This window comes from Panthera uncia (assembly GCF_023721935.1).
Source record: "Panthera uncia isolate 11264 chromosome A3 unlocalized genomic scaffold, Puncia_PCG_1.0 HiC_scaffold_12, whole genome shotgun sequence".
In the NCBI taxonomy this organism is placed as follows: Eukaryota; Metazoa; Chordata; class Mammalia; order Carnivora; family Felidae; genus Panthera; species Panthera uncia.
In genome coordinates, this window is record NW_026057579.1 from 33,133,131 (window position 1) to 33,145,464 (window position 12,334).

A 12,334-nucleotide genomic window follows, 5' to 3' on the forward strand; every position below is an offset into this window, starting at 1 on the left:
CAAGTGAGCATGTGCGTGTGTTTGAAACCGCATTGTATTTCATTGAGATGAAAACAACCCTTCATAAACCTCATGTGCAGGCTTGTTTTAATCATACTCCTTAGTTTGAGATACACTTGTCACTGGTCTTTGCCAGCCCCATTCTGGTTTTTTTTTTTCGTTACTTCCCTGTCATTCACCTCGTCCCCATCGTCCCCTTCCTCTCCCGGGCAGTGTCCTAATGTGTTTCGTATTTGCCTGGCCGTGTGTATTTCCTTGAAAGTTCGTGTAGTGTTATTCTGTGTATATGGGTGTTTTTAACATGCCAGAATGATATTCTACTTTAGATCTTTTTTGAAACTCAGTGCCATGTTTTTAATCATCTGTGTAATGCTGTACGTCTTTGTCTACATGTCTGTATCCGTGTTTATACATAGTTCATCGTTGTGGCACCTGCTGAGTTGACGTGTATGATTTAACGTATTTAGCGTACTCAGCTGTTCACTAAGTGATGGCTTGGATTGCTTTCATCTCTGGATCCTGCAGATAGGACTACAGCAGACGTCGTCACACATGTCTTCCAGGTGTTGTAAGAGTTTCCTGGGTACATGGGCAGCAGTGGAATTGCTTGGCTACAGAAAGCGGCAGAACATTGATGTCTAGAACGGCGGTCCTGGTGTGTCAGTGCCGCCAGGAGTGCGTGCGGAGTCCTGCATCCCAGTGTCCTTGCCAACCCTCAGTATTGTCCAGGTGTCTTATGTTTTGCCAATCTGATGAGTGTAACGTGATCTCTCATCCCTGTTTGCATGTTTCTTGAACATTTTCTTAGACCTGTTAGCCATTCAGAATTTTCCTTTTGTGAATAGCCAGTTCATATACTTGGTCCAAATTTTTTTCTTTTTTAATGCAGGCTCCGGGGCTTGAACTCACGATCCTGAGATCAAGAGTCCCATGCTTTACTGACTAAGCCAGCCAGGCACCCCTGTTTAGTCCATTTTTAAAAGTTGGGTTTTATGTCTTTTTGCTATTGTTGATTGAAGGAATTCTTGCGTAACTCAAGCGGTTTAAACATTGCATATGCCTTCCTCCTATCTGTTGTCCTTCTTGGAACACTTTTTATGTGTTTTTTTGAGCGAGCATGCGCGTGGAGGAGGGGCAGAGAGAGAGAGAAGGGAACAGAGGATCTGAAGCAGGCTCCACACTGACAGCGGAGAGCCTGATGTGGGGCTCGAACTCTTGAACCATGAGACCATGACCCCAGCTGAAGTTTGGATGCTCAGCGGACTGAGCCACCCAGGTGCCCCTCTTGGAACACAACTTTGACTTTAATAATTAGATCTTGCCGTTGTGACGGGGTGTGTATTTTATTGAACTGTGGACAGTTACAAAGATATTTTCCACGGTGTTTCATTAGGTTCATTATTTTACCGTTTACCTTTAGGACTTTAATCCACCTGGAGCTAATCTGTAAACTATCTATATGAACTCTGCATATTTTCTCAGTTCCATCAGTTCCTTAAAAATTTTCAAAACTATGTTATTAGGTACGTAACTGGACATACTGTCTACATTTTCATGATCTGCTCTTCCTTTACCCAGTATATGATGTTTCTTTTTGACCCTTGTGACTTTTTTGACCTTAATGTTTTATTTGATACTCAGTTACCCCAGATTTTTTTGTTCCTATTTGTCTGGTGTATCTATCCCATTCTTTTATTTTTTTAACTTTCTGTGTTTTTTGGTTGGTTGGTTTGGTTCTCATAACAGCTTTATTGAGATACAGTGAGGGGTGCCTGGGTGGCTCAGTCGATTAAGCGTCCAACTTCGGCTCAGGTCATGATCTCACAGTTCGTGAGTTCGAGCCCCGTGTCGGGCTCTGTGCTGACAGCTCAGAGCCTGGAGCCTGCTTCGGATTCTGTGTCTCCCTCTGTCTCTGCCCCATCCCCACTCACACTCTGTCTCTCTCTGTCTTAAAAATAAACAAAACATGAAAAAAAAATTAAAAAAAAACCCAATTGCATTAAAAAAAATATATACAATGAACATATCGTACTGTTCACGCATTTAAAGTGTACAGTTCGGTGTTTTTTAACGTATTCGCATCTGTGCAGTCACCACCACGCTCCGTGTTAGGACATTTTCATCGCCTCGAAAGGAAACCTGTCTCCTCTAGCCGTCACCGAACCTCCTCATCCCTCCCAAGCCCCGGACAACCAGTAATCTACTTTTGGTCTCTGTGTATTCGCCTGTTCTGGATGTTTCGTGTAAGTGGGGTCCTACAGTGTGTGGCCTCTTGCATCTTTCATTCAGAGTCACGTTTTCGAGATCCGCCCATGAGGTAGCCCGTGTCAGTACTTCGTGTATTCCCAGCTCTGCATCCCGTCCCGGTGTCCTAGGATGGGCCGCCATCACCTGATGGACTTTTGGATTCTTTCCGCCCTCCGGCTCTCGTGAATACTGCCGTGAACACCTGTGTGCACATGTTGTGTGGACATATGTTTTCCTTTCCCTTGTGTGTGCCCAGGAGCGGAACCGAGTCCCGTGGTCACTGTTGAATCATTTGAGGAGCTGCCGGGTTGATTTCCACGGCGGCTGTACCATTTTATGCTCCCCCCCCGCCCCCGGCGGCACCTGAGGGTTTCTGTCCGTCCACACCTTCACCAACACGGGTTGTCTTTCTGATTATAACCATTCTAGTGCAGTTTTGTCTCATTTCCGTTTTTCTTTGAACTCTTAAATGTGCATTTTATCGGACGGCACTCGCGATTCTTGCATTCTGAGATCTGTCAGCGTGCCGGCCATCTGCCACGTCAGGAGCCAGAATGTCTCAGTCAAGTTTACATCAGCGTTTTCTAGCTGTGCTCAGTGTTTCTGTCTTTATTATAATAATAAAGCAGATTCGGAAAAGTGTTTTCAATAAGCATAAGCAAAGCAGTTTGAAAAACTCGGTTCATTCTCGTCAAGTAGCCTTTTGTCTCCTTGGTATTTTCTATGGAGCAGCACTCGCGGAGCGTGAGCGCGTTACAAGGTCACCATCCCCGACCAGCAGCGTCGCATCACCTGCCATCTCGTTAGGCGGGAAGTTCTCGGCCCCCTCCCCGGGCCCCTCCCTGCCGCACTGCCCTACCTGCTAGCTCTGACGCACCCTGAACGGGACAGCCCAGTGAGACAGGTGACACTGTGCCTTTACGGATCTTCCTCTGTGTCGCTACTCTGATACCAGTCTCTTGAGAACAGGCGTTTGACAGATAGTCGCGAAGCATTTTTTACGTATCTGCTCAGGGCAGCGTCGTAGACCGAAAACGCGGTGACAGTGCAGAGTGTCCCCCTTCACCGCTTGCTGTGCTTTCCTCGCAGCCTGCGCTCCGCAGCGGCAGGCCTGTCACGTGCCTGCCCCGTGGACGCCGAATGCCCGGCGCCCATGAAGGGTTCCGTGAGACCAGAGGCAGGTGTGGCGCACCCGAGTTAGGCTGGGGTGTATCCCGGGCACTTAACGAAACGGGGCAGGTTCCTTTGAGTTTGGTGTCACTGCCGCACTGACTTGGTGGGTCGGTTCCATCCCCCCGTGGGAAGGCCAGGCCTCCAGCTCTGGTCCCCGCCCACTGTTTTCCTGCAGCAGTTTCTCTCGTGTCGTGCTCGTGCTGTTCGCTTTCCAGAATGAGTCACTCATTCCATCCTCTCACTGGAGTTTAACCTCCTTCGGTGGCTTTTATTTGTCCTTAAGAATCATTGATTCATTTAAGAGATATTTGTGATGTCCTTATGGTGTGATAGGGATTGGATATAAATGGATTCATTAAGAGGTTTGATCTTCGCTCTCGTGGAGCTTCCCATTCTGTGAGGGGAACAGAAAGCACATCATCAAGTAGATGTAAATTGCACCATGTGTGCTTGAAGGACAGAAGTCGCTGTAGCTGTAGCAACGGAGCACAGTGGGGCTGAAAGCGGGGTCCCCGGGAGGGGAGGTCCGAGGGCGGTCTGTGAGCCAGATGTAAAGGGGGAGTAAGAACCAGCCCTTTCCCTTAGAGATGGAAATGAGGGCATTCGGGGCATTCCAAGTGGACGCGACAGCCTTCGTTAAGGTTCTGTGGTGAGAGACCTTGGAGCAGTGAAGAAATGGAAGGCGGCTGAGCGTGAGGGCTCGGGAGTTGTCGCTGGTGAGGTTGGAGGGGCCTGGTCGGCCGCTTCTGTGAGCCTTCCCCACAGCTTGCTTTTCAGTCCAAGTAAACGGCTCTAATGTTTGTTCAGTAGCGTGTGGATGTTATTGTGTATGTATATATATAATTTATCTATTTTGAGAGAGACTGAGAGTGTGAGCAGGGGAGGTCAGAGAGAGAGAATCCCACGCAGGCTCCGCTGACAGCACGGAACCCGACGTGGGGCTCGATCGCACAGACTGCGGGATCGTGACCTGAGCTGAAACCAAGAGTTGGCCGCTTCACCGACTGAGCCACCCGGGCGCCCCTGTGTATATTCTTTTATACGTAGTTGTGTTTCACGACATGAAGGTAAAAGCAGGGCTGCCTGGGTGGCTCAGTCAGTGAAGTGCCCAGCCGGCTCAGGTCACGGTCGCCTGGTTTGTGGGTTCGAGCCTCAAACCGGGCTCTGTGCTGACGGTGTGGAACTTGCTTCGGATCCTCTGTTTTCTTCTTTCTCTGCCCCTCTCCCGTGCACAAGTGCACACACATGCTGTTGCTCACTCGCTCTCTCAAAAAGAAACAAACACGGAAAAAGAAAAAGTAAAAGCAAAATGTGAAATAGTGGCTGAGGGGAGGCCGGGGAGACTGAGTGCGCACGTTTGGGAGCACGGAGACTTCGCACCGCGGGGTGCTCGGTGTTTATCGGCCGGTTGGATACAGGCTGCCGGCGTCCTGCCCCGTGGGTGGCTTTTTCCTCTTGGTGAGGTGAGGCGCGGCGCGGCGCTGACCTGCGAGAATCCCGGGCCTGCCCTGTAGGACCGGTGGTCGCGTGGCTCCCCGTGACCTGTGTGCTCGTCGTGTGCTTCCAGGTAACAGCAGCGAGTGCCCCCCTCCCGGAAACGCCGCGGATGACACGGTGTGCTTGGATCTTGGCAAGTGTAAAGACGGGAAGTGCGTTCCCTTCTGTGAGAGGGAGCAGCGGCTGGAGTCCTGTGCGTGTAACGGTGAGCGCATCTCCATGCTGCGTCCTCGCCGCCGGAGGGAAGATGGCCTGTGTCCGCCGGGCCCTGTCCCTCCCCTCGGGGGCCCAGCAGGATTAGCCGCTCGCCCCGGCCAGGGCGGCGGTGAGAACCCAGCCAGAGTCGGGGAAAACTCAAGGGCGGTCTGGGAGACGGAGCTCTCTGGATTCAGGTCCTCGCCCCTCTACCTGGTCTATGAAAACCGTGCTGTCGGTCGGCCTTCCTTCTCGCGATGTTTTCAGACCACGTGGTGGTGCAGGCTGAGGGGTGGGATAGGAGGGAGTTTTGCTGCGGTTGAGTGGGTGGGTGGAGGTCTGTCCTCGCCGCACACACGCACGGACCATGTTAGACGCCCCACGAGCGCAGCTGGCGCCGTCTGCATCTTACGGGCAGTGAAGTGCGATACCTTCAAGGCTTCAACCGGGGAGAGCCCATCCCAGGACCTGACCCTGGCAGGGTATTCGTTGTTGTCAACAGGGCTGGGCCCGCTGCCGGGTGTCTGGGGCAAGGGCCCCGCTTAGCGATGCCTGGTGACATCATGCTGGCCTCTCAAGACACTCGTCCTCAGGTTTCCACCTTCTATTTTGGAACTCCTGGGTCTGAGAAGGGGCCTCGGGGACTGACTGGGCTCCAGCCTTCCCGCCCTGCCTCACCTGAGAGAGTTCTGTTGCTTTCCGAACCCCCCAGAAGTCAAAACCGCCAGGTTGGGAACTCACCATCCGTACAGTGGAGTAAGGGCCTCCTTCAGGTGGAATAAGAAGTGAATAAGGAAGGTATTTGACACAGTAGATGTCAAACAAATCATTTATCGAGTGCGTGGCAAAGGCTTGGGATGCCCCGGAAGAACACATAGTAAATGCCCAGGAGATGCTTGATAAGTGAAGGAATGATGAAAAGGTTTCTCTTTCCCCATTGAGGCGGTTTGGCCTGTTCTGTGTTCTAGTTAATTTCCGTTTCTCCAAGTAAGGGTAAATATGGGCTGCCTCCGGGTCAAGTACCGTCCCGAGTTACACCGCCAGGTGACTTTTTGGGCATCTCCGCTGTTAGTGTCTGTGCCACGTGGCTTATGTGGTGGCGTTATTTCCATCACCCCACGAGCCGTGCTCTGGTCACACGGCGGGTGACTCACATCTGCAGTGGGCCCCTTCTGTCACACTGTGTTGGCTTCTCACTGGAGCCTTGGCTGTGCAAGGAGTATTTCAAACTGAGAAGGGAAGGATCGAAAGCAGTGTAATAAGAATGTTGGGATAAAGGGAAACATTTAGCATCATGAAGGATCTGAAGTAGAATAAGTTGGCTTTTAATCCCTTAAAGAAAGGAAACTCTTGGGTATGAATAAATTGTTTTTACCTTGTGGCCTGAGGACCCGGGAGCGTGAACTCAGAAGTTAACTCTTTGGGGCTGAACTAGGGATCGTTTGCTGTTGAAATGAAAAATGAGTGGAGTTGCTTCCCTTTGGGCGTGGGGGTGGGGGCGGGGAGGAGGGACGGGAGGAGCGCCCTGACCCTGACCGGACTCCTGCTGTCCCCGGTTCCGTTTCAGAGACTGACAACTCGTGCAAGGTGTGCTGCCGGGACCCCTCGGGCCGGTGCGTGCCCTATGTGGACGCCGAACAAAAGAACTTATTCTTGAGGAAAGGAAAGCCCTGTACGGTGGGATTTTGTGACATGAATGTGAGTGTTTCCTTCTGTTCAGCTTTTTCTGTAACGGTCAGGTGGGCAGTTTTTATATCGCAAAGATTTGCTTTTGCAAACGGAAGGAGTGCCTTTGGCGCCCGCTGTTCGCTCTCCTGCACGTCTGTCTGTCTGTGGAAGGAGGCAGCCGAGCCCGGGAAACCCGAGCACTCTCTCCATAGCCAGAACCCTGAGTCCAGAGACCGGGTGGGACCTGGGGCGGCCTTTTCGGTAAAGTTGGTTGGTTTTAGGTGGTGAGCGTTAATTACTTGGTTTTTTCCTCCACTGATTGTAAAATTGACTGTTTTCCGGTCTTAGGGCAAATGTGAGAAACGAGTCCAGGACGTCATCGAGCGATTCTGGGACTTCATTGACCAGTTGAGCATCAACACTTTTGGTACGTGATTTCCCTGGGTGGTTGTTTGCGTAGAGCTGAGCTGCTTTCAGTTCTAATGATGACATTAGAAAAGTGTGGTTTCAGATTCATATGCTCTTGTCTGGCAACAGAAGATGGAAATATTCGTAGCTTTTGTCTTATTATTACTACTATTATTATTTTATTTTTTATTTATTTTTTTAACATTTTTATTTATTTTTGAGACAGAGAGAGACAGAGCATGAATGGGGGAGGGGCAGAGAGAGAGGGAGACACAGAATCGGAAGCAGGCTCCAGGCTCTGAGCCGTCAGCCCAGAGCCCGACGCGGGGCTCGAACTCACAGACCGTGAGATCGTGACCTGAGCCGAAGTCGGCCGCTTAACCGACTGAGCCACCCAGGCGCCCCTACTATTATTATTTTAAATGTTTATTTTGAGAGAGTGTGTGCAAGTGGGGGAGGGACAGAGAGAGAAAGGATCCCAAGCAGACTCCTTGCTGTCAGCGCAGAGCCTCATGGGGGGGGGGGGGGGCTCCATCTCACGAACCATGAGATCGCGGCCTGAGCCGACATCAGTTTAACCAACTGAACCACCCAGGTGCCCCTCACAGCTTTTGTCTTGAAACATGTTTGTCAGCTAAGATAAAATGGACTCACGGGTCTCCCCCTGTGTAGTGTGGATACGCAGATTTTCAGACCAGGAAAGTCAAATATTGGTTTCCTTCTTTCCTAGAAAATGAACACGTGACCGCATAAGCACGGTTCAGTGCTATGGGTTGTAAATCTGAATCGTGTTCGATGTAAGCATCGTTTATTTTAACAGTGGGCCTCAGATGTTGCAGAAGCAGCAGTGTATTCTGTCCCGCAGGGTTCATCATTCATCGTCACAAAAATAGAACCCAGAAAGCACCAACTTTGTCCTGTTAGGCAGCAGCACGAGTAGTAGTCTCCTATGTGATTAGTCCCTCGCCATCACTCAAGGGACTGTGTGGAGCATCGTGTGATGTAATCTGTTCTTCTCAATAAGCGTGTCGGGGCTCTGTCTGAAATGACACTTCTCAGCAGTACCACCTGACGAACAGTCTGTGGCATTTGACACAACGATGGTATACTAAGAGCGCTGAATTCTGAGTGTCTGAGGTACTTAATCAGGATATTCACGGTTTCGAATTGTTCACAGGGAAGTTTTTAGCGGACAACATCGTGGGTTCCGTCCTGGTTTTCTCCTTGATATTTTGGATCCCTTTCAGCATTCTTGTCCATTGTGTGGTAAGTCACCGACTTTAGGTAATGAAGCGCTTATTAACGATTTTGCACAATTCCAAACTTACAACTTTTGGAAAAGGTAAAATTGTTCTTAGCAAGATTCGACCTGATGTTTCCAATGACATTTTTTGCTGTTGTTCCTAGGAAGGTTTATTTTGTGAAAATTTTAGCTAATATGTCTTTTTTTTAAGCTAATAGTCTCTTAAAAGAATTATGCTTTTTGTGTATGGATGTTTGTTCTCACGTGTAATTTGAGGACTGTTCTACTCCTGAGCCTGGGGGGACTGTTTAACTGGATTTGTGCAGGACCTCTGACTGAAGCTTTGAAACAAGAGCGTTTCTGGCTTTGTTAGACCAGAGCATTCCAAAGACGGCTCCCTCTACCCTATAGATCCCTGGCCTTACATAGGGATCCTGTGTAAGGATCCCTTACCCTGAATAGGGTATTCAGTCCTCCCATCTAATAAGAGGGAGCAATCCTCATTATTCTCGTTCAAAGCGAGTAACAGCTAACGAGTTGAATTGGGCTTTCTCTAATGAACCCCACGTGATTTATAAACTTGGGGGCTTTAACATTTTTTTCTTACAAATCACCCACCTTGCTTCTATGGGAAAGTGAGAATTTGTCTGCTGTAGAGATGAGAAAACCCAACCCCGGCTTCCAGACTCGTGCTCTGGAACAAGTCTTGTGCAGTGCCCCCTCGTTTGAGCACCTGGAAAATTCCGGCACAGCTACGTCTCATGAGTCTTTGCTGCCTCTGCTTCCTTACGTGTCTTGCCCGGGCTCTCACTGAGCAGCTCGTCCCCGGGGACGGTGAGCGTGATGGGTGTGGCGAGGGTCTAGGGAGCAGCTGTGCTAAAGCAAAGCTGTGGTGAAGGTGACGTGGCTGAAGCTTTGACAGGTGGCCGAGACTGCCGCTCTTAATGTTGCTTTTGCTCGCGGCCAGCCTCCTCTGTTTGTGTCGCAATCTCCCATTGTGACAGAGGCCTGGCCCTTGGTTTTGGAGCAGAGCCGCGGACGGGAGGATGCCGGTGCCTGGTTCCTGACCACGGAACACGTGACGACAGCTGCACCGGGAGCCAGGCCTAGATTGTCGGGCTCGGCCTCCTGTCTTGCCCGTCACCGTGTTTCATGTCGGGCAGGGGCTGGGGGCAGGGACAGTACCAAGCGTTCAGCCTTCTGCAGAGAGTGTGACGTGGGGGCTCGAGGCCCAGTCCCTCCGAGCATTTGGGCCGCGGTCACCGTGGACAAGGCTGAGGAGAGTGCGCGGGCCTTGGCGGCCTGGGGCGTCTGAGCCGGCGCAGCGCCCTCTGACTCCCGCGGCTGCCCCCGCGTCCCCAGGGGTGACGTGGCTCTGACCCCTCAACACGTGGGGAATGGCTTTGGGGGACATCGCTCAGAAAGACCGTACTTAAACATTCCTGGACCGTTTGCTTCGTTAACACCAGTACACTGACTGCCTCAAGGGAAAGAAACACTTCAGGCTGGTGGCAGAACTCCTAAAGTTTATCTGAGACGTTCTTCTCCTCTGCTGGACTTGCTGCCACTTTCCACACTCACGTTCGGAGTGAGTTCTTCGCTTAGGAGGGGCCTGAAGGGAAAGAGCGTGTAACTGAATTTTCCTAAGAGTAACCTCTTCCTGCTCGTTTTCCTTCTAGGATAAGAAACTGGATAAGCAGTACGAGTCGCTGTCTCTGTTCCACCCCAGCGTAAGTACCCACGTGAAAGCAAGTCGCCTTCGGGTGCGTCCTGGGCCCCGCTGTGGCCTCCCGTCAGCCCCACGGCCGCCGCCGGTGCGGGGGCCCTGGCGGCGGGAAGGCGGGAGGCTGGGACTTGCGTTAGTTGTGTGGATGGAGGGAAAGCCGAGGCTGCCCTGCCCTGCCCCGCCCCCGGCCCGGATTTAGCGCCTCGGCAGTGACCTTCCCGTCTTGGGATCCTAGCTTGATAGGGTTATTTGTGAGTTCTCTTTTGGGTCCTCAGAGGGCAGGTTGTCAGGATTTCGGAAGGTGAGGGAGCCTCACCTCGTGCTTCCCTTAGCGGAGGGGTCACGGTCCCCGTAGGGTACAGCCGCCCGCCGGGGGAGGTTGGAGCTCCGGGACCCGGAGCCGCCTGTGACTCCCTGTCTCTGCAGAACGTGGAAATGCTAAGCAGCATGGACTCGGCCTCGGTTCGCATCGTCAAGCCCTTCCCCGCGCCCCAGACCCCCGGCCGCCCACAGCCCCTCCAGGCCGCCCCCGCGCCGCCGCCGCCGGTGCCTGCGGCTCCCAAGCCGGACCACCAGCGCATGGACACGATCCAGGAGGACCCCAGCACGGACTCGCACGTGGACGAGGACGGCTTTGAGAAGGACCCCTTCCCCAACAGCAGCACGGCCGCCAAGTCGTTCGAGGACCTCACGGGCCGGCCCGTCACGAGGAGCGAGAAGGCCTCGTCCTTCAAGCTGCAGCGCCAGAACCGCGTGGGCAGCAAGGAGACAGAGTGCTAGGCCGGGGACCCGGGCCGGGCCTCGGGTGTGCGGGCTCGTCACACGTGGGACTTGAAGTCGCTGCATCTTTTTGTGAAGATTTGGGAGACCCGAGTGACTTCACAGCGGACGCTGGTCACGTGTTTGGGCTCCTTCACACGCAATAAACGACGCTCGTGTGCTCAGGCCCTTGTCCTTTGGAAGAGGGAAGGTGAATCTAGCTTATTTTGAGGCTTTCAGGTTTTAGTTTTTTTGGTTTTTAAAATATCCTTCAACCTGTGGTGCAAAAGCAGAAAATACAGCTGGATTAGGTTATGAATATTTACGTTTTTGTAAATTATCTTTTTTGATAACAGCACTGATTGAGGACACGCTCAGTTGCTTTTCTATACACTGTAATGATCCGCTGACTCCAGGGGGGCATTTAGCAGGCCTTAGTTCTGAGGGCAACTGGAACACAGATTTTATCTTTTGCCTTCAGGCAAAGACAAAGGAGATAAAAACGGAGTTCTCCGTTGTTTCCAGGACGTGGGTTCTGTTCAGAGGCATCCGGAGCTTGTAGCAGCGGGGAGAGTCACCCCAGTTATTCCTAAACTCAGACGGGGTAATGCTTCTTCAGATTCTGAGGTTGGCACTTTCTAGAATTAAAACAGTCTAGCTTACAAATGGTAGCCCAGTTGAATTTACAGACTCCTGCCCACTGTTTAGGACCCCAATTTGCTGGGCAGTTTTTGTCGTCAAAGCAGGTCTAATACTGTTGCCACGCTGGGAAAATGCTCACCATTCTAAACTGCTTCCAAATGAGAGCACGTTGCCTCTTTGCAAATTAGTGGCCGAGGGGGCGCGTGCGCGAGTTCTCCCCAAAGAACAGGTGGTCTTGAAAGGCCAAGGTGCTGGGCAGGTGGGGGACGCTGCCCCTCCCGGGCCTGGAGCTTTCTCCCTACACAGCTGATTCCTAAAATCCCTCGGCAGTGACCTGCGGGCGGGGCATCCGCACTGCTCCCGCTTTCGTGCTTCGGGACTGTCTGCGTTTACTTTGTGAAAGATAAACATCATCAGAGTGAATTCTGATTTCCTTAAAATTACAGCTGGGGGGAAGAAAGCTTTGAAGTACTGAAATGTGCTCAGCAGCCAACACACTCTGACCGAGACGACTTGTAAACTGAGGGCAATTAACCAAACCTGTGACAAATCAAATCTTTTCTTCTAAGGACGTTTATTATGCAGATGCCTGTTACACTAATACTTGAACTCATACCTTGTGGTGTTTGCTGTCTTCTAACTAGTTGTGATATATTACACTTTTGGAATCTGCTAGGTGAGTGGGTGTATGTGTGAGAGTGAACAGTTCCCAGCTCCGTGTAAGAAAATCGTTTTTTATAAAATGGACTTTTTAAACAAATTTGTCTTCGCCTTGT

General features: G+C 51.4%; 1 protein-coding gene across 4 annotated transcripts in view; it reads left to right on the forward strand.

The window, feature by feature from the left end:
- The window catches only part of ADAM17 (ADAM metallopeptidase domain 17), a 53,024-nt gene extending 40,706 nt beyond the window's left edge, over positions 1–12,318 (forward strand). For all 4 annotated transcript variants that reach the window (XM_049652560.1, XM_049652562.1, XM_049652561.1 and 1 more), the window contains 6 exons: positions 4,988–5,122; positions 6,680–6,810; positions 7,129–7,207; positions 8,366–8,454; positions 10,111–10,161; positions 10,584–12,318. In XM_049652560.1, the coding sequence (XP_049508517.1) occupies positions 4,988–5,122; positions 6,680–6,810; positions 7,129–7,207; positions 8,366–8,454; positions 10,111–10,161; positions 10,584–10,937 (839 nt within the window). In that variant the 3' untranslated portion in view covers positions 10,938–12,318. The remainder of the gene's footprint in view (positions 1–4,987; positions 5,123–6,679; positions 6,811–7,128; positions 7,208–8,365; positions 8,455–10,110; positions 10,162–10,583) is intronic.
- Positions 12,319–12,334: the final 16 nt, after the last annotated feature.